The sequence below is a fragment of the Eptatretus burgeri genome, chromosome 5 (genome assembly GCF_056783735.1).
Source record: "Eptatretus burgeri isolate ZD-2024b chromosome 5, Ebu_testis_v1, whole genome shotgun sequence".
Lineage (NCBI taxonomy): Eukaryota > Metazoa > Chordata > Myxini > Myxiniformes > Myxinidae > Eptatretus > Eptatretus burgeri.
Genome location: NC_140965.1, coordinates 26,566,313 through 26,588,812, shown reverse-complemented (window position 1 = coordinate 26,588,812; position 22,500 = coordinate 26,566,313). Strand labels below are relative to the sequence as shown.

The 22,500-nt window shown below is 43.3% G+C and overlaps 1 protein-coding gene across 46 annotated transcripts in view; it reads left to right on the top strand.

Moving 5' to 3' along the window:
• The window catches only part of LOC147026119 (calcium/calmodulin-dependent protein kinase type II delta chain), a 260,756-nt gene that overhangs the window by 238,035 nt on the left and 221 nt on the right, over positions 1-22,500 (top strand). For all 46 annotated transcript variants that reach the window (XM_085881195.1, XM_085881182.1, XM_085881183.1 and 43 more), the window contains 2 exons: positions 2,056-2,309; positions 19,983-22,500. The exon at positions 19,983-22,500 is cut by the window's right edge and continues 221 nt beyond it. In XM_085881195.1, the coding sequence (XP_085737321.1) occupies positions 2,056-2,291 (236 nt within the window). In that variant the 3' untranslated portion in view covers positions 2,292-2,309; positions 19,983-22,500. The remainder of the gene's footprint in view (positions 1-2,055; positions 2,310-19,982) is intronic.

Below are 22,500 nucleotides of genomic sequence, written 5' to 3'. Positions count from 1 at the left end.
TCCAGACAGTGTCCTTGTTGATGGAAAGTTCCTCAGCAATCATCCGCACCGAGAGTCCACGATCTGCGTGCACCATCTGCTTCACACGCTCGATGTTGTCCACCATTCTGCTCGTTGAAGGCCTTCCAGACCATGGATCATCTTCAACCTCCTCCCGTCCCTCTTTGAACCTCTTGTGCCATTTAAATGCATGTGCACGTGACATCGTTTCTTCACCGTATACTTGCTGCAGCATTGCGAAGGATTCGGAAGGTGTTTTGCCAAGCGTGGCACGAAACTTCAGATTGGTTATCTGCTCACAACTCGTAGCGCAACGACTCAGACTAGACAACGTGTTAAGCACGACCTGTAAAAAAAAAAATCACACAATGAGCGCAGTTGACCATCACCAATCATATATATATATATATATATATATATATATATATATATATATATATATATATATATATATATATATATATATATATATATATTGCTGGAATGTTGCGAAAGAGTGTGACGCAACCCGTTCATTCAAGTTATGCAAGTCGAGCACACAGCAGGCTCAGTCCCGTTACTTTTTAGACGGACCTCGTATTTTTATATACATATATGTACATATATGGAAATACCTTGAAATCTAACACAGGTGGAGGCCATTCAGCCCATCATGCCTGCACGAACACCAGACTATTTTATCAACACAAGATCCAAAGAAGAAAATGCCAAAAAAAATGTTTTTAATTAATTAAATAATTGGTTTTGGGGGGGTTTTGTTTTTCTTTTTATGTATTTTTTTTTTCTTCCCCTCACGAGAGGGGGCATGGGCTTCGTTAAAAACACACAACCTCAACCACACAACCTCCCTGACAAGACCCCCACCAACAGCACTCCGTACACATGCACACAATCACTCATCAATGCTCAAACTACCTGAAAGTCTTATCAATATCCCCATACCCCTCTATCTCCATAACTTCCAGGTACCTATCTAATTCCAATTTAAACTTATCTTCTGTTTCTGCTGCCATGACCTTTCCAGGGAGACCATTCCATGCATTAACTACTCTCTGAGTAAAAGACCCCTGCCTTGCTACCGTCTTAACTCTCCTCTTCTTTACTCTCAAGCTATTGCCCTTGGTTCTAACATTGTCTTCTCTGTTGAATAATTCATCTGCACTTATTTTATTTATACCTTTCATTATCTTAAACATCTCTATCATATCTCTTCAGAACCGCCTCCTTTCTAGTGAATAAACCTCTGTCTCCTTCAGCCGCTCCTCATAGCTCAGTCTAGCTCGGCCTGGAATCAATCTCGTAGCCCTGCGCTGAACCCTCTTTATTGCATCTATATCCTTCTGGGACTGTGGTGACAAAAACTGCACATAATATTCTAAATGTGGCCCTCACTAAATTATTGTACAATGTTAACACCACCTCTTTTGATTTATAAATGATCCTCCACTGACTACAGCCTAAAACCCGATTTGCTTTACCTATAGCTGCCTGACACTGTGCTGCCTGCTTACCTCCCGTATCTATTACCATCCCCAGATCCTTCTCCTGTGTGACACGCTCCAAAATTACCCCTTGCATCCTGTAATCTCTATTTTCATTGTTCTTTCCCATCCCCAACACCTTACACTTGCTGAGGTTAAATTCCATCTGCCAATCTTTTGCCCAATCTATCCAAGTGTCAATACTTTCCTGTATCTGATCACCACACCCTCTTCTATCCACCTCACCTCCAAGCTTTGAGTCATTTGCAAATTTGGAAAGCTTCCTTTTCACCTCATTATCCAAATCGTTGATGTAAATAATGAAATAGTAATGGTCAGAGTACTGATCCTTGAGGTACCACGCTACTTTTTGAAAGGGTGAAATTTTGAAAGGGAAAAGAAAGTCCAATTTGAATAATTAAGTGAAACTAATTATATCTGATAATTATCAATGTTTTAATTTTGCATTATTTTTATGAAATACAGTATTCCTCATTAAGCATCGGATGCAATTTGTTTGACCTCTGTGAAACCCACCCTTCTTGTCTTCCCTATAACACCGCCTCCATGGTAGTGCTGTCCAAGAACACGCGCCCAATCCACACGACAATTCTCAATCCACACGTTCACCTGATTGGTGAAGAGGCGGCATGTGTTGCCTATGTTCGACTCACACAGTTCCTGGATGGCAGCGGCATTCCACGCACTCAGCAGTCAGAAGAGACGCGTGTGTGGCAGCGCCGTGATGGCCGCTGGCGCAATGTCCATTTCCACCGTTCTGGTGCCCCGTCTGCTCCACCCGTCAAATAAGGGCCTTTACAACTGAAGGTGATTGCAAGGTTGTTAAGTTGATTTACATTTTAAAGAGAAAGTATAAACAGCTAACACCCTTTATATATCATTTTTTTGCGAGTATTTCTAATGTAGCTTAAGCATACAGTTTTTACCTTTGTATAAGCATTTATGAGGTGTGATCAAAAAGTTTGGTGAATGTTGGAATAAAATCATTTTATTAAACATTAAATATATACATCATTAATCCCCTTCGGAGTACTCCCCTCTCACACATACACACTTGTTCCTGCCATTGTCTGAAACATTTATGGAAGTCCTCTTTGTTCATTGCCTTCAGAAGGTCTGTTGTGGTGGATTTGATGTCTTCGATGATGTCAAATCGCTTCCGTTTTATCGTTTGTTTCAATTTGGAGAACAGCCAGAAGTCACATGGTGCCATCCATCCTTCCATCTATTGGGACCGTACTCTGTGCAGAGCGTTTGGTGCTGCCTAACCAGTCTCCTTCGCTATTGGACACAATCCTGGACGGGTCGCCACTCCGACACAAGATACCAGCATGCTGGCACTCATTTTGCCGACCTCGGAAGGATGACAGGCAGAGTCAACCCCACCTGGTATCAATTCAACAGCTGAGTGGGATTTGAACTCAGGACCCTCAGATCCCAAGCCCACCATTCTAGCCATTAAGCCAACACCCGGCATGCATGGTGCCATGTCGGGCGAATAAGGCGGATGCGGGACGACAGGAATGTTTTTTGACACCAAAAGTTGTTGGATGGAGAGTGGCGTGTGGCAGGGCACGTTGTCATGATGGAAGAGCCACCTATTCTTCCACTTCTCTGGTCTTTTCCGTCTGACTGCCCCTTGCAAACGTTTCATAACTTCCATGCAGAAAGCTGCATTAACAGTAGCATCTTTGGGAAGAAATTCTGCGTGAACCATTCCTTCCATGTCGAAGAACGCAATCAGCATTACCTTCACTTCCGATCTCGACTGACGTGCCTTTTTCAATCTCAGTGACGCAGACGTCTTCCACTGGGAGCTCTGCGCTTTCGTTTCCGGGTCATATCCATAAACCCATGACTCGTCATCACCCGCTATCACCTGGGGTAAGAATGTGTTGGAACCAAAATGCATCGATCAAACAAGTTGGATGAAATGAAGACTATTTTCTCTCTTCCGTAATTTCTCAAATGGTTAAACGTCGGTTTTCATGGACGACAGTGCTGACTTGAGCAATGTTTTCATCGGTTCGTGCTGTTGACGGACGACTGCTTCTTTCGTCACGTTCCAGCGACTCATTTCCTGCCCGAAACCATTGAAACCACTTCAAACAGTCTTCTTTGTCGCAGTTTCATCTGCGTAGACTGTTACAAGCGTTTCCTGTGTTTCTGTAGCCATCTTGCCAAGTTTAAAACAAAATTTCATCTTTGCACGTTGCTCAAACTTCGACATTTTCTACAAAAGTGCCAGATGCCACAAATACGTGCTCACACAAAGCAATGCCACGGTGCATTAGCATGTAGTAAAATGGTGTTTGTTGCATGCTGGCAGGTGAGCCTGTTAACAACAAATGACCTCAACAATGCTCGTGTGTTCATTAGTCGCGGCACCATTCACCAAACTTTTTGATCACACCTCGTGTGTATATATAAGCATTGTGATTTAAAAATAATATCGTTCCTTTTTTTAATTCCCAAAAAGCTTAGTCTGTTGGGTTAAAAAATATAAAAAAGATTGTACAAACAATGAGCTGTTCAATTACAACTTTGGAAAATAAGTGGGGGTTTTGTTCTTTATAGACTAAAGGAAAACTTGTTCCGGAAAGAAGGCTGTCATGCTTGTGGCAAAATTTGATTAACCAGACTCGGTGGTATAATGGTTAGAGTGTCCGCTTCTCGTCTGGGAGGTTGGCGGTTCAAACCCTGGCCAAGTCATACCAAAGATGTGCTTGACATTCAGCATTTAAAAGAATAAGAGTAGGGACAATCCCCATAGGTTGGCATCCATCAGGAGGAGGAAGTTCCTCTTTAGGAAATGTCCTGCTGAGTGTGGTGAGAAAGATGGAACCACTTGGTGTGGCCTCACTGGTACTGAGTGCCCCAGGAAGTGACGACACTCTCCCCAAGCTCATTAGTTGTTCTTATCGTGTGTGTGTGTGTGTGTGTGTGTGTGTGTGTGTGTGTGTGTGTGTGTGTGTGTGTGTGTGTGTGTGTGTGTGTGTGTGTGTGTGTGTGTGTGTGTGTTGTCGCCCACACGCACGTCAGCTCCCCTCTGAGCCTTCAATGTTGTCTAAAAAAAGAAATAATACAGAGAATTCGATGTTCATCAGGATTTGCTGACACCACAGCAAATACTTCAACAACTTAAAATCTGCCACTTCATTAAGCCTTACTTTCTCGAGGAATATCCATCTCAGTGGTACATAGAGATAGAAGCAAAGGTATGGTCAATAAATATTTGATCACTGAAAAGTCTGATTTCATGCAAATATAATCATTACCTCAAAAACTAGAATAGCACTCGGTAGAGCGCATACCTTCACCAGACTGAACAGTTTACATTTGTATCGCATTGATAGGCCGGATATGCATCCGGACCTTAACAAAAATCTAATTGGCTTGTTCTTGTCACCTAACCAACTCATCCACCAAGTCTTTTTTTCATAATCCATCCACAACTTTTTGAGATATCGTGCTAAATAATTTTTTTTGGCCCTATCTAAATAATTATGAGGAATCACTTTAAAAATTCTCGGCTCCAGATCCAGATCTTCAAATTCTAATCAATTTCTCCTTGTTCCAGACCCAACCTGTCCATCAAGTTTTGTCCAAATCCATCCAAAACCTTTTGAGATATCGTACTATATATCCTCTTTGGCCCTGTCTCTCAATGGTAAAGAATCACTTATAAAATTCTAGGATGCAGATTTTCACCAAAATCCAATCAATTCGTCCTTGATACACACTCAACCTGTCCATGAGGTTTCATCTGAATCCATCCATCACTTTTTGATATATCCTGCTCACAGACAAACAGACAGACAAACACACAGGGGTGAATACTTAACCTCCATCCACCTTTGGGGGTAGAGGTAAAAAAACAACAACAAATATTTTCACAAAAAAGAATGAAATTCGTATTTTCCAGTTTCATCAAGATGCCACATCCTGAAAGAGGCCAATAAAGCAGATCTGCTAAACTTAATGGTTCAAAGCAGACATGGCTTGTGTTACTATTCAAGACCAATTTGGTTGTCATCTTGACAAAGGCTCTGGGGGCTCAAAAATGTCGTCATATGTGGTTAAAATTGGTAAAATATCATGAATTTTACTTTTTCCCCTTAACCTGTCCATTTCTTGACGATTTAGCCAACGTACGCCTGATGTATGCAAAATTGGGCTAAAACGCCAGCACACGTCGAATACGTTATGGGTAAGTTTTGATAACGTTAAGAGCACGCTGAAAAACACTGCCATACATCGTAGTATGCTGGCTTTCATCGTTGTACTTTGCGGTTGTCCTCAAATTTTAGCATGCTTGAAATTTTACGACGTATGCCGGCATATGACTCACACGTTCCGCTACGCTGGCCATAAGTTGTAGGCACGTTATGCGATCGTTGACACACGTCGACACACGTTACTTGTAAGTTACTCATAAGTCGAAACATGTCGAGGTAATGATTAGCGTACCCGAAACTTATTTATAACCAATGAGTAATGTGTTGTAGGCACGTTACACGATCGTTGACACACGTCGACACACGTTACTTGTAAGTTACTCATAAGTCGAAACACGTCGAGGTAATGCTTAGCGTACTGAAACTTATTTATAACCTATGAGTAACGTGTTGTAGGCACGTTGTACGATCGTTGACACACGTCGAGACACGTTATGCGATTGTTGACACACGTCGAGGCACCTTACTTGTAAGTTACTCATAAGTCGAAACACGTCGAGGTAATGCTTAGCGTACCCAAAACTTATTTCTAACCTATGAATAACGTGCTTTGAACCTATGTGTAACGTACCTCCAACGCATGTTGACGTATGTGGACATATTTGATTGACGTCTTCCGGACGACCACAGAACTTGCTGAATGTATTTCTAATTTACAGCTACCGTATAATGGCGTATTGGCAGCGTTTAAAAAAAAAAAAAAAACAACAATAACTTCCGATATTTCGTCACGTGCCGTTACGTCACGTCCGATTGCCTCTTCAGTTTGCTCATGTCTTATTCTTAGTTCCTCCTCTGTGAATTTTTCTGTTTGAGGATATTGTCAAGTCAACGTCGAAACTTAAAAGCAAATGTCCGGATATATTTTAAAATTCGTGATAGACTAAAGAAATAATAATAATAAAAAACAACAACAACTTCAGATATTTCGTCACGTGCCTTCACGGAGCCAAGGAGAAAAAAAGAAAATGTGCCTTGACGGAGAAAATAAGTTTGGGGTATGCTAAACATTACCTCGACGTGTTTCGACTTATGAGTAACTTACAAGGAACTTGTCGACGTGTGTCAACGATCGCATATCGTGCCTACAACTTATTCCCAACGTAGCGGAACGTGTGAGCCATACAGCGAGTACGTCGTAAAATTTTCAGCATGCTTGAAATTTCACTACGTACTAAACGTACCACGAAATATGACAGCGTACTTCATCGTTTTTCAGCGTGCTCCTAACGTATACACAACTTACCCATACCGTATTCGACGTGTGCCAGCGTTTTAGACACATTTTTCATAGGTCGGCATATGCTGGCTAAATCGTCAAGGTGTGACTGCGATGTTGACACTTCCAATTTTCAGGCGGTTTTGATTTAAATCGGCGAGCGGCAGGTTTTTAACAGGCTACGTCACGAGTTTGTCGGCGATACGTGCAGTGCGCTATGCCTAGGTTAAACTATCGTTGGGCATAGGTTGTGAACGCCGACAACAGGCTAAGCATTCGTTGGTATAACTTCTCTATAAGACAACGAAACGTTCTGTGCCCGTTACTCATATGTTATGCATACGACCAACACGTTATGAATATGACCAAAACCTAAAAAAAAACTCAAAACTTCAGCGTACTCAAACGTTTTACATACATTTTTATACGTTGCCATTGCTGGCTAAATCGTCAAGGTGTGACAGAGCCTTTAAATCAGTAACTGCAGATACATCTTTCAGGGCATGGTGAAGCATATTAAGAGTGACATACTGAATCAATTTCCCAATCTAATACTAATAAATGTCAGTATGTGTGTATCTCCTCCAAAACTATGAAACATAGCAGCCTGAAACTTTGCATGCAGACTAAGAAAACTCCAAAGAAGTGCAAGAGTGAAAATTGAGTGCTTGGGTTAATTAAAACACCCCTTTTGAAGATAATTAACGGCTTTTTAAAATTATATCCTTTATCAGGTGGATCCTCGAACACCTCGCTCTCCCTCGATGGGGTCTTAATTCGCCTTTTTTTGGGCCTGCTCAACGATGCCTTGACTTGGAATAGGCCACAACAATTTCTTCACAAAGTTTTTTTTTTTTTCACTTTCCTCACTCATATCATCGAATGCCTCATCTACGTACCCACGAATAAAGCCTGGTGTTGGCTTAGTGGTTAGGGTGGTGGCTTGGGATCCTAGGTCGCTGAATTAATACACCAGGGGGTTGACTCAGCCTGTCATCCTTCCGAGGTCGGCGAAATGAGTACCAGTGTGTACTGGTAGAGGGGCATGACATCAGCGACACAGTCGCGCTTCCAAGAAATGATAGCTACCCGAACAGCTTAGCTGCCATACCATACGCAAGAAGAAGATACCTATGAATCGCTGGATACGTTGCAATGCTTATAAACGCCGAGAGACGCGAGCGTTCGTGGCTTTATTTAATTTCTGCACATGCCTTAGCCCCGAGAATCTCTTAACCTAAGCAGAATTACGAAATTTAAGCGACAGAATTGAACTTTGCAGCAGTTGCAAATGCTCAAAGAAAGTGTTCATTTGTCCAATTTGGCATTTTGGCGTTTCTGGGAGATATTTTAAAATATCTTAACATATTTGATCGCTAATCGCTTGCCAAGCCAGCCGTTCCTTCACAACCGTTTCGTTGGAGTGCTTCCTTGAGTCCTTAACCCTCTTGGCAAGATTGCGGATATTGTAGAGCAGTCACTGAATACTGTATATGGATCGATTTGAACAAAGTTCAGGGGCCATTCGCCTGTGTTGGCTCCACTTTGCTTTGCAGTGCATCGGGCAGTGGCTGGCTCACTGAATATGTGCAATTTTATTTTACACCACATTTCCCCTTTTTGTACGATCTTCCTTCATTATATGACCCGTCATTTCAGCACAAATAAATAAGTATAAAAATTGAACGTTTCGTTTTTAAAAGTTTATTCAACTGTTTTGTTGGAGTGCTTGGTTAAGTTACTTGGCTCATGCTCTTCAAGCTTCGATGGCGATACCACGGTTCGATGCTGGAGTTAGGATGCCAAAATAAATTCGATGATTACAATGAGTAAAAAATGTTTTTAGTTGTTGCAAAATAATGAATCGCCACATCACAGCAGGATAGCTGAGTGGTACGTATGCTCACGATAAGCTGTCAAGCCTGGGTTTGGATCCCGAACCAGCTATAAACTTTCATGTCGGTGTTTCATAGGTAAGGTGATTCATGAATGTGTGTGCTGTCTCTCGGATCGACATTACACTGGACGTTAATCTGTCGGAAACCACCCTCCTCTCTCCCTCTCCCCCACATACTCTCCACTTCCCTCTCCCCCCCCTTCCCCTCTCTCTCCCCTCTCACCCCTCTACCTCTCTCACCCCTCTGTCTCTCTTACCCCTACCCCACCCCCTCTCTCTCTCCCCCCCTCTATCCCTCTCTCTCTCTCCCACCACTCCCCCTCATTCCAACCCCTCTCCCTATCTGACTCCTCTCCCTCTCTCTGACCTCTCCCCTTCCCTGCTTCCCCACCCCTCCCCCTCTATTAGGGGTACTGTTAAGGACTGATGGTTTAGTTTTAAATTAATAACTGCTTCACCAGAGTGTAGCTTGTACGAATCACATTGGGAGTGAGCCGACCGGAGGGGTGCAAAGTTCGCTGCATGTGCAAGCATTCGTGCATGCAGTCAGGCCTTTATGATAGACTAAATGAATGTCTTCGATGATGTCAAAATTTTATTTATTTACCAATATTAACTCAAAAATTTACCAATTTTCCAATTGGTAAATAGTATAGGTTTTAAATGCTCCAACCCAGTTTTATGTAGAACCCAGCAGTTAAAAATTACCTCCGTGCAGGAGTGACGGTCATCTCTGCGAGAAAATATATAGCCTCCTGAAGGTAGGGCAGTTTTTGCAAACTTTGAAGTCACGTGACGCGAAAACAAAAGCGAATATCGAAAATCCGGCCGGACAAAATTTAGATATTGTCCCATAGATTTATATGCCACAATCAAATTCAAGATCACTTGAGAAATGTAGGAGGAGATAGATTTTGAAAATCGTCATTTTCGCATTTTTTGCCAACTTTGAAGTCACGTGACACGAAAACGAAAGTGAATATCGAAAATCTGGCCTGATCAAAATTTAGATATTGTCCCATAGATTCATATGCCACAATCAAATTCAAGATCGCTTGAGAAATGTAGGAGGAGATAGATTTTGAAAATCGTCATTTTCGCAACTTCAAAGGCCTCGTGACCTTGACCTAGACCTTCGGTGACCTTGAAAGTCATACCATCGTGTACGTCTCATCGACCGCTATCAGGATCACTCATGACCAGATCCCCGCTTCAACTTCCTTGTGGACAGACGGACGGATCATCACCTCTCCTCTCAACACCAATATTATTAGGTCATGCTCGAAGAGATGACCTAAAAAGAAAATGTTGCTGTTTTGGCATGTTTTTTTTATCACCCTTCACTACCCCACCCCCCCCCCACCCCCTCAAGCTGCTTTCCCTTCCCCTTCTGCTGCCTTCTCTTCCCCTACCCTCACACAGCCTTCCCTTCCCCTCACACTGCCTTCTCTTTCCCTCCTCACATGCTGCCTTCCACTCCCCTTGTGCTGCCTTCCACTCTCCTTGTGCTGCGTTCCCTTCCCCTTCCCTCATGCTGCCTCCCCCTTGCCTTCTGCTGCCTTCTCTTCGCCTCCCGTCACACAGCCTTCCCTTCCCCTCACACTGCCTTCGCTTTCCCTCCTCACATGCTGCCTTCCACTCCCCTTGTGCTGCCTTCCCTTCCCCTTCCCTCATGCTGCCTCCCCTTACCTTGTGCTGCCTTCTCTTCCCCTCCCCTCACACTGCCTTCTCTTCCCCTCCCCTCACACTGCCTTCTCTTCCCCTCCCCTCACACTGCCTTCTCTTCCCCTCCCCTCACACTGCATTCCCTTCCACTCACGCTGCCTTCCCTTCCCCTCCTCTCACACCGCCTTCCCTTCCCATCAAGCAGCCTTCTCTCCACCTCCCCTCTCCACCCTCCATGGACATCTCCCAGCAGTCTCCGCATGCTGTATTAACATGCTGTTTTAGCGTACCCCATTTCGTTAAATCCTGGAATACCCCCCCCCCTTTTTACACCACCACTTCTCCACAAGTACCATTACCAGATGCAAATCAATAACCCCTCCCCTCACGCTTATCTTCTCCCAAACCACCTCCCCACTTCCTCCTCATCCTCACTCCCCCATCCTCCTCACTCCCACCCCCTCCCAGAGTGTATAACGATGTTTGGTGAGGCGTCACTCTCCCACCACCACCACCACCCCCTTCCTCAGCCCTCCTATCTCCTCCCTCCCTCATCCTTCCCTCCTCCCTACCCATTTCCCTCCCCTCCCTCCTCTCTCTCTCCTCTCTCTTCCCTCCTCTCTCTCTCTCCCCTCCATTCTCCCTCCTCTCTTTTTACCCCTCCCCTCCTGTCTCCCTCCCTTCTCTCCCACCTCTATTCCTCCTCTCTCTCTCCCTTCCTTCTTACTTCCCCCCTTAATACTCCCGCCAGCGAAGCGATGGGTTGTATTTACTAGTATTTAATACAGTTGGTTGCATATTTATAACTTAGCCCATGATTTGAAGGGTTATCACAGTCTGGGGAGGAGGACCTACAACAAGAGTGATAAGAGTACAAGTCCATTTGAGTTACTTCATGTGAGCATTAGTCATTTTAGTTAAAGGTCTATCTCAAATACCCAACAAAAAAACACGTTTTTTTTTTAATGTATGAATCTAGCTAGGGTCATGGAGGAGCTAAACGACAGAGGGCAGTAGGTTCCCAGTCTAAACGAGAATCAAATAGATACAGGAAGACAAAGACATCACACATGTGGACACGAGGCAAAAGTAAAGAGTGGTGAGTGGGAGGGGAGTCAGCAGGAGTAAAATATAGTGCAGGGGTGAGAATGGTAGAGAGCATGAGTTGTTGATTGGCAGTACTCTCGGAAGACAGGAGAGAGGAGCATGCACCAGCAGAAATAGGGAGCCAGTTCCCCAGACAATGAATATATAGCAAATGGAGTCATCGGCAAATGGCCAAGAGGATATTTAAGGGAATTGGAGAGGTTGTTTCAGTCCACCATGGATGAGTTCAGCCTTTAGAATGCTGCCTTGTGGGAAAAACAGTCTCATAACAAAGATCACATGACCAGGCCATCAAAATTGACTGACTCGTTTCCACGTGCTATGAAAATCTCATCACCTTTCAAGAAGGGACCCCTGAATATTATTAGCAGACAGCTTGATAAGTAAGGCTGAGTGTCGGACAGTATCGAAAGATCGACGAATGCTCAGAAAGATGGGCCTCATCTCTCGTTTGAGATTTAGCGCTTCTGTCCATTGTTGGGTGAAAATAAATAACATGATGATGCTTGACTCGAGAGGATGGAAACTGAGCTGATGATCAAAAATTACAAAGTTAAAGGAAATATAATGCATGATTTCTGCAGCATTGATATATCCCATTGCTTTCCTGGTGATGGGGAGAAGGCTGCACAGAACTTAATGACAGCCGGTTCACAGTTGATTGGGTCCGATTTGGAACCCTTCTTGCGAATCGGGTGGCACTTGCGTTTCTCCAAGATCAAGGAAGTCGACCATCTCACACAGACCCTGGATAAGAGTTAGGATGAGGGAGAGGATATGGCTGAAGCACAGTACTTGAAGGATACAATGCCCAATGCCATCAGATCCTGTTACAGAGGATGTGCCAAAGGTATGACCACTGGTCGTCTTGATATTTGGCCCTGGCTCCTCGAAGGATTGATGTACATTGCTTGTGTGCTATGTGGACAGACTTTCGGTTCTCATCAGTTGGCTCTGCCTTCCAATTGGAGAACGCAAGCTGTGTTTTCACAATTGCTTCAGCGCTTACCTCAGTGCATGCCTGTGAAGTATTGGATCAAGGCATCCTTTATGGGTGCTTAATATGTTTATCTATCTACAATTGCAGTTGATACATTTGACTGTGATCAAAGTAATATTCGCAGTTTTTATTCTGAATCACTGACCGTATCTTTACACTGCCTGAACATATATGTGATGCAGTGCAGCGAAGCCCTTCTCTTCTGTAGATGCATTGCTTGGTCTAAAATAGATGACCTAGATGTGAACAGTATCTCAGAATAGGATCTTTAGTAAGTGACAGGGGACACAGTGCGATATTCTCCATCTTCCATTCACATAATAGCAGAGATGGCAACTTTGGCTTTGCCACAAGAGATTACAGCCATACATACATCTGGCGATGAGCTCATTTTAGGTGTTGGATCAAGACATCCTGTGTGGGGTACAAGGTTGTTGAGATTTGTCTTTGTCTTGAGAAACAGGGTATATCGCACTGCACTTATTGAAGTTTGAGGTGTCGAGGTCTTTGAGGTGATAGACAAAGGATTCAGCATGGGGTTCCATCTCAGGTTTGGGCATCTCATCTCGGTCAATGTTATCTACCAGCTTAGGATAATCGTATAATACTTAAACTGCAATTTGAAAGAGCCACTGAGAAGTTTAAAATCAATATCGCCAGCTTTCTGTGTTGCTTGCTTCATCATGTTTCTCTTTTTACAGAAGCAAACATACCTTTCACTTGTAATGCTTGTGCTGCATTACCTGTTGAATTCGATGGCAAATTCAACATTGATTCATGTTGTTTGAGTGGTCGAACAAAGTCAACTAATCTAAATGGCCTCCTGTGTTCAAGTTCCTGCTATTGTTCCCTCAAAATTATTTCCAGTGCTTACAGTTTGAAATATGGTGTTATACCTGTCATCAATTTAAGATTACCTTGATGCTAATGATTGGCAGCTCCTGCTAAAATAACCAATTGTGTACTTCTTCATTGAACTCAATAAGTGTTTTGTCAGAGGCAGCTTTTATTTATTTATGACTAGCACAGGTACCCGGTGTTGCCGGGCAATGCCGCGTCCCTCCTCCCACCTCTTCCCCTTCCTCATCCCACCCTCATCTCACCCTTTCCCCTGCCTCCTCCTCTCACCCCACCCCTCCCTCCAGACTCCCACCCCACCCCTTCACCTCCCTACTCCAACCACAACCCCCTCCCGCCGGACTCCCACCCCACCAATTCCCCTCGCTCCTCCCACCCTGTCCCCTGCCTCCTCCCACCCCTCCCGCACTCCTCCCACCCCACCCATTCCCCTCCCGCCTCCTTTCTCCTCACCCCACCCCTTCCCCTGCCTCCTCTAACCCCACCCCTCTTCCTCCAGATTCTCACCCCACCCCTTCATCTCCCTCCTCCAACCTCAAGCCACTCCCTCCGGACTCCCACTCCCACCAATTCTCCTCGCTCCTCCCACCCTGTCCCCTGCCTCCTCCCACCCCGTCCCCTGCCTCCTCCCACCCCACCCATTCCCCTCCTGCCTCCTCCCTCCCCAACCCACCCTCCTGACTTCTACCCCACCCCTTCCCCTGCCTCCTCTAACCCCACCCCTCTCCCTCCAGGCTCCCACCCTTTCCCCACGACAGTTGGTATGTGTGTTTTTAACTCTGTGTGCTCGTGTGTTTTTAAGTTATGAATTGTGAGTAAATGACTGTTTAAAACCCCCTGTAAGGTGCATCGTAGAAAAAAAATATTATCCTATAAAATTTCATCACGATCAACCTTGGGAGCTCAGAGCAGTAGGCAGCCATTACCAAGCAGCTTGTAGAGCACTCACCAAGTGGCTTAAGCACTCAATCAAGCACTCCAACTAAACAGTTGATAAGGAATGGCTGGTTTGGCAGGCGATTGGTGATCTCTACAGCGAAGATCAGACATTCGATGATGAGCGCTTTATCGTAATCATTTTCTTCACTCAATATAATTCTCTGAACAGCAGAAAAAGTTCAGTTTAATGTTTTGGCAATTTGTAAATATGGAGAAGGAATTGCTTGCTTAAAGTAAACACTGTCACAGTGCTGGTGGTCCAGGTTAATCTCCTCGACCAAATTTGTGGTGACGGGTGGTCAACACCGCCAGCCCAGATGGTCGAGCGGTTTTTTTCCTTATTAGGAGGCGGACACATTAATCCTCGGAGATTATAACGCACGCGGATGGGGCAGGGGCGCAATGGCAGAGCGACGGAGGCATGGGGAAGTACAGCACAAGGGGGGTTTATTCTCGAACCCCACGACATATACACGATACAGCAACTTAAAATAACCACGGAATTTAATGAAAATTGACAAATATTTACAAAGGACAATAATCAGAATATAATAATACGTGAGGTAAACTAAAGTCTAAAGTTGAGGCACCTCAACACACAGACTGAAATACAGACAAGGGAAAATTAAATAAATGCAAATCCTTCCTTTATTCTGGCACTTAGCTTGGTCCAGAGATGCTCTTTATGGAACGTGGAATCGTGGCATTTCTATTTGCACATATCGACGCATGCCAAAATGGTGCTGAGTCGCTCTCTAGCAGTAGGAACGTTTGTCAAGCAATTCGTGAGCGGAATTCAACACCAAGGCTCAGAGTCCCAGTGCAGCTTCTTCGTCAATAGTCCTCACCAATGCCGCAGCTTTGCAGAATCGCGCAGTCCCCTTCAGTGACACACACGATGCCTCGAGGCCCATCCCACACGACCAGGCAAGAGTTGATGGCCAGCATCCCACTTCACCATGCGAACCAAATCGCCTCAGCACAAATATAAGAATCACGCCGTCTTCTTCATGCATCGAAGGAAAGCCATTTTGTCCTGCCGAAAAGAGAGCAAAGCGAGATCCTCCATTTCTAGCCACGTTCCTACCACGACTACAAATGCCCACCTCATAACGACCTCGTGCGTTCCTCCCGATCTTTGAACGCTATCTGACGTCACACCAAGCCACCGTTGCACCTCCGGGGCATGGCTTGCTCGCACAAAATCCGGGAAGGGGGGGGGGGCTCTCTGTCTGTTCGGCACACCTGCCTCGCTTCTGACGTCAAGCCCATCAATCACAGCCTCACGGACGTGACTTTGCCCGCCGTCACCCTTGGAGTCGGGGCTTCTGCCTGCTTGGCACGTTTGGCTCGCTTGTAAATGCAAAAATGTGAGAATATGTTACAGGGGGGCAACCACAAACTGGGAGAACTTATTCTTAATCCCTATCCAATTAACACCATACCACCCCCCGTGTGGTGACACGTAACACTTAAGCTCACAGTCTCCCTACTTAATTACATTGAGATGTCTCCTACACGTCCACAGACCAAACGAATATATTCAATCCTAACTTACCTATTAAATTCCTCCATCTGCCCCCACAACCATAACAATACTTTTCATTATAAGAATCGGTACTTTATTAAAATTTTCAGATTTCACTCCAGATTTTGACAGTTATTTTGTCCACTAGCTCCTATCCTCAAATCTAAAGACAGATTTCGATTTTTTTACTTTAATTATTCCGTTAGTGGTCATCATGGAAAATCGCCAAGGCTTTTTGAGTTGGCCGAAAGAAAATGGCAGATTAAGACCCCTGTGAGATGAATGTGGGCTGACCATGGAAAAGCCTATTTTTGAGTTTTAATTTAATAAGCCCATTAATTTTCTTTGAAAGGAGCATTTAACTTTAGAAAAATACCCAGCTGTTTTCATGCGCTCCCTTGGAGTTCACTTCGTTCCCGAAGTTTCAGGCCGCTAGGTTTAATGGTTTTGGCATTATGGAGGAGACACACTGACACATACACACTGACATTTATAATTATAGATGAGCAAATACCACCCGTCTCTTCGTTGACACTCTTCCAGACCAATCTCCAGTCATCTCGGCACAAATTAAATTTTGGAATTTAGCAACGGTTAGGGGATTCTAAGAGCTTATCGCATGTGCGGAAACTAAATGAAAGCCTGAACACTCAGAGATGCACTGAGTGTCAAACAATGTCCGAATTGGACTAATGAACACTTTTTTCTAGCAGTTGGAACTGCTGCTAAGGTCAATTCCGCAGTTTAAAATTTGAAATTCGGCTCAGGTTAAGATATTCTAAATCTTATCGCGTGTGCAAACTAAATAAGGCATGAACACTGGCGTCTCCGGGCATTTTAAAGCATTGCATTGTATCCAGCGATTCGTACGTATAAATATGAGGCGTTTGATGATATGAGTGAGGAAAGTGAAGCAACATTTTTGAGCGCTTTATCGTTTAATTTTTTTTTAAAAGGTTGCGGCCTGTTCCAAGTCAAAGCATTGTTGTGTGGCCAAAAAAAAATGGCCAATTTAGACCCCTGCGAGGAAGAGCAAGGTAACCAAGGGTGATGCCTTTTAAAGGGAAATTAAATAAGGCCGTAAATTATTTTAAAAGGAGTGTTTAAATTAACCCAAACACCCAATTTTCATTCATGCACTCCCTTGGAGTTCCCTAAGTATGCATGCAAAGTTTGGGGCTGCAAGGTTTCATGGTTTTGGAGTTATGGAGGGGTGCACACACACTGGCAGAGACACTGACACACACACACACACACACACACACACACACACACACACACACACACACACACACACACATTTCTTATTATAGATGGATAAAATGAACACTTCCATCTGTCTGTCTGTCTACAAAATAATGTCAGTTTATGATTGAGGAACAACTTAATTTCAATTTACTTATATTTTGAGCATGAATTGGAACATCAATTGGAAAACAAACCTGGAAGTTGAACAGTACTTTTGGCTCTGAATTTATCCCGATCATGCATGCACAGAGAGAAGTGATAATTTTTTTCCTCTTTCTGCCTGTTCCAAACAAATTGAAAATAATTCCAAACAGGAAACCTACTGTTTTTAAGGACGTCATAAAGGAGACAAACAACAGGCATGAAGAACTAATGTAACGTGTTAAATAAGGTGATCTAAAAGATGGTCTAAATAAGGTGGTCTAAAAATGCATCAATGGCTGTAAACTTCCAAAAAATAAATTTCTCCAACCTTTAAAAACCTTTATTTCGTTTCAATTAAATTATATACTTGAACATTGCAGAACACAAATCTCCTTTTTTTGCTTTCAAACCCTTTCCATTTAGCAGTACTTGGACAAAACATGATGGCATTTTATGTCATCCATGACCAATTAAATTTGACACTCATCGACCCTGCCTCTGTCCTTGTTTCTTAAGACAGCACAGGGTAATGTGTTCTCGGAACTCTCCAGTTAATGACAGATTTCGTTTGTATCTGTTTTTAATGCGCTTAAAGAAAATAATTGCTTTTTTCCATATCTATGGTTGCACAAAAACTTCACTCGATTCCTGCTTCTTGGTGTGGCCTTTTGATTAAACCTTTTACTGTTTGAGTGCTCCGTTTGACAGCTTTATATTCCGTCATAATGAGGGACTGCATTTTAATTATCTCAGCATCAATTCTTGCTTGTCTTTGGCAATTTGCAAAAGTATCTGCCTTCTTGTGCAATTGTGGTTATCTACAGTGCCTTCAGAAAGTATTCACACCCCTTGACTTTTTCACATTTTGTTGTTTCAGCCTAAATTTTAAATGGATTAAATTTAAATATTTTCTCACCGATCTACACAAAATACCCCATAATGTCAAAGTGAAAACATGTTTTTAGAAATTTTTACAAATTTATTGAAAATGAAATGCAGAAATATCTGATTTATAAAAGTATTCAGCCCCCTGAGTCAATACTTTTTAGAAGGGCCTTTCGGCAGCGATTACAGCTTTGAGTCTTCTTGGGTATGTCTGAATCAGCTTTGCACATCTGGATTTGGGAATTTTCTCCCATTCTTCCTTGCAGATTTGCTCAATCTCTGTCAAGTTAGATGGGGAGCATCTGTTGAACAGCAATCTTCAAGTCTTTCCACAGATTCTCAATGGGATTCATATCTAGACTTTGACTGGGCCACTCAAGGACTTTCACATTCTTGTTCTGAAGCCATTCCAGTGTTGCTTTGGCTGTATGCTTCGGGTCATTGTCCTGTTGGAATGTAAATCTTTGCCACAGTCTAAGGTCTTTTGCACTCTGAAGCAGGTTCTCCTCAAGGATTTGCCTGTATTTAGCTCCATTCATTGTTCTCTCTATCATTACAGGTCTCCCAGTCCCTGCCACTGAAAAGCATCCTCAAAGCATGATGGTGCCACTAACATGCTTCATGGTAGGGATGGTGTTAAATGGGTGATGAGCTGTGCTCAGTTTCCACCAGATGTAGCACTTTGCATTCAGACCAAAGAGTTCAATTTTCATCTCATCAGACCACATAATATGTTGCCTCATGCTCTCAGATTCTTTCACGTGCCTTTTTGCAAGCTCCTGGCATACTGTCATGTGTCTCTTTCTCGGGAGTGGATTCCGTCTGGCCACTCTCCCATAAAGCCGAGATTTATGAAGTGCTGCAGACATTGTTATCCTTCTGGCAGGTTCTCACACCTCAGTCAAGGAACTCTGTAGTTCTGTCAGAGTGGTTATTCGGTTCTTGGTCACCTCCCTGACCAAGGTCCTTCTTGCCCAGTTGATCAGTTTGGTCGGACGGCCATCTCTCGGAAGAGTCTGGGTAGTTCCATTTTATTTCCATTTCCTAATGATGGAGCTCACTGTGCTCTTGGGAACTTTCAACACTCGATAAATTGTTTTATTACCTTCCCCAGATATATGCCTTCTCAGAGTTCCATCTCAGAGTTCTACGGGCAGTTCCTTGGAATTCATAGTCGAGTTTCTGCTCTGATATGCACTGTCAACTGTGGGACCTTATATATTAAGGTGTGTTTCCTTCTACTTCATATCCACTCAATTGAATTGGCCACAGGTGGACTCCAATCAAGTTGTAGAGACATCCCAAGGATGAGCAAAGGAAATTGGATGCACCTGAGCTCAATTTGGAGTGTCATAGCAAAGGTGTTGAATACTTATTGACTCAAGACATTTCAGCTTTTCATTTTTAATGAATTTGTCAAAGTTTCTAAAAAATAAAAGTTTTAAAAAAAATGAAATTTACTTTCACATGATGGGGTATTTTGTGTAGATCAGTGAGAAAAATATCTCAACTTAATTATTTTTTTAAATTCAGGCTGTAACACAACAAAATGTGAAAAAGTCAAGGGGTGTGAATACTTTCTGAAGGCATAGCACTGCATTTTGTAACATTGCAAGTTGCAGATGTTGGTACCAAACTGAGCATTATGTTTGTTTCCTTTTTTTTCCATTCTTTTCACAGTCATTGTAAAAGCATTACTCATGCTTTTCTGCATTCCCCTTTTTCCTCCACCGTGCTCCTGGATCTTTGCAGGTGGGCAGTGGATGAGAATTTGCGTGTTGGAGGCACTCTCCTGATTCAGCGGGGCAGTTGCTGGTGTAAGAAAGGAGAACAGGGCAAGTTTGAATCGACCACCAGTCCTGACCCTTCCCAATTCACCCCTTTTGCCCATATGCAGCCTTTGCTCTTTCAGTACCTTGGTAATCTCTTGGTGCCATCTGCTCTATCTCTCTCTTTCCTGTAACCCCCCCTCCCCACCCCCAAGGCACAAAAGCCTACCCTGCCTCGTACAGGTTGGCTGAAAATCTGTTGCATGAATTTAATTGCGTAAATTACTGATTATTATAATGGTTGTGTCAAAACAAACAATGTTTTTGCAGTTTTCACCCTGGCATGATTTGTCCTGTGAGTGTATCTTCATGGGCAGGTTGTTTGTGGCGATTGCTCCGTTGGGCATGGCCCACTTTAGCGTTGTCCATTGAGGAGTTCCTGGCGTATGTTAAGGTTTTATTCATCCCTCGGTGGTGAAAGATCGTTTGGGATCGAGTACATCTCATCGATATTTTACAATGTCTCAGAGGTGACTGCTGTGTTTTTGCCATCGTTATTCCATCCAACTTTTTATTTGTTGTTTATATCCGATTGTTTTTTTTTTAATGGAGCGCTGTGGGGCATGCCGCAACCGGATGCTCGAAAAGAGTGATGGAAGGTGATAGGGTATTGCTTTTTTCATAGAGAGGCATCTCAAGTGGTAGGTATTGCTCTGAGACTGGCCAATGTGCTTAAAATGGCTTTTGACTAATGCCCCTAAGGTGTGCCTGGTTTGGGGACAAACTTATCAGATTCGCAATCTCAAAAGATGTCTCAATCAGGTTCTATGATTCGTTTATGAGAGCTTATTTGTGCAAAGGTAATGCTGCGGACCATCCGATCATTCATCAGGTTGTTTGTTTTTGGGGTTTTTTTTCGTTCCCGTTGCTGCATTTTTCTTTTTCACTTGTCCCACTTTGTTTCGTTTGAACCAGTGCGCTTTATAATCCTGCTACATGTGTCTTTTTAATTTGTTTGGGGTTTCTGTGTATCACTAATCCTTAATCTGCTGTTGGTGGCTATTTCTGTGTCTTTTGTGCAATAACTTGGATGTAAATTTGTCAGTCATATTTGCAATCAGTTCTGGCCTTTTGATTGGGTGGATTATTTTATTATTTTTTTCCCGAGGTGATGGTTTTCGTCCGAACATGTAACCTTGATGTGGTATCTTTTCTTGTTTGTTGTTTTAATGATCGCCCGTGTGTCCGATAACATGCCTGCTCCCAAATTTGACGCAGGTGATGTGTTTATTTGTTTTCTTATTTTTTGGTAAACTCACTTTATCATGCTTGCCTATGTGAACAAGAAAGTCTGCCAAACAGCTGTTCCTGGTGCATGGTGTTTGTAATTTATTCTGGCAGTTCCATTGATTGACGAAAGAGGAATGTATGCACAGCTTTGTTTGGAGCTAATCCCGATGGCTCTATTGATTGTGAAAGCTAAATGCATCATCTTCCAATGTGTATTAAATGTTTAATATTTTGACTGATCCTCAATTTGCACACTTGTATGAATCCCTACAACCTCCCTCCCTCCCACCCCCTCAACCACCCTGCCTGACCTCTCAACTTTCTCTTCCACCTTTGTCAACCTCTCCAACTCCCTTTCATTTTGTTTATCTTTTCCTGTCCACTCTTTCCTTCTTTGAGACACCACCCTGTACATCCATCACACACCCATTTCTATCAACTATCCTCTTTACCTCCAGACTGTCGTCAATGCATTCTCTTCTCCAGCAGTTCCTTCTCTCTCAATCAACCCTTATTTCCATCTCTTCTCGATTACACTCATTTCCCCGAAACCCCTCTCTTTCCCTCCTCCAAATTTGTTCCCCTTTATTTCTCATCGCCGCATTCTCTCTCGGCATGATGGTTGTATTTCGACAAGTAATGTGCTGCATTTATAGATATTGCTATTAGAATGTGGTGAAGAATCGCTGAAACAATTTTGAGCCTCTTCCATGTTTCAGGATCGGTTGAGATGCTATTTTAATTGAGCAATTTCATCTTCAGCAGTTTTTGAGATGCAAGCAATCTAGTTTCTGTATAAAATGGACAACAATTTAAATGCATGGGGCATGTGGTGTACAGTTGTAAGCACTGGCGAATGTTTCTTACCTGTGCATCCTTTACCAATCGTTGCGAAAAGGTTTTTTTTCTTGTCGTTTGTTCAAAACGGCTGTTGAGGGATTTAGCATGAACCAACTGCTCTCCGCACGGAAAACTTTGAAATGCCCATCCATGTCTTTGCGAGCTCGTCGTAATGCCAATCAATAACGCCTGTGGTTTCTCAAGTGCTTGTTGCATCCTGCATGATTAGTAACCCGGCGCCGGGAATTCTTGGTTTTTCCTACGTAGTTGCTGTACCCTTTCTTTGTCAGTCTCTTTCTTTCTTTCTTTCTTTCTCTCCTTCCCCATCAATTTTCTCTCTCCCAATCTATCTTTCCCCATCTCTCTTTTCT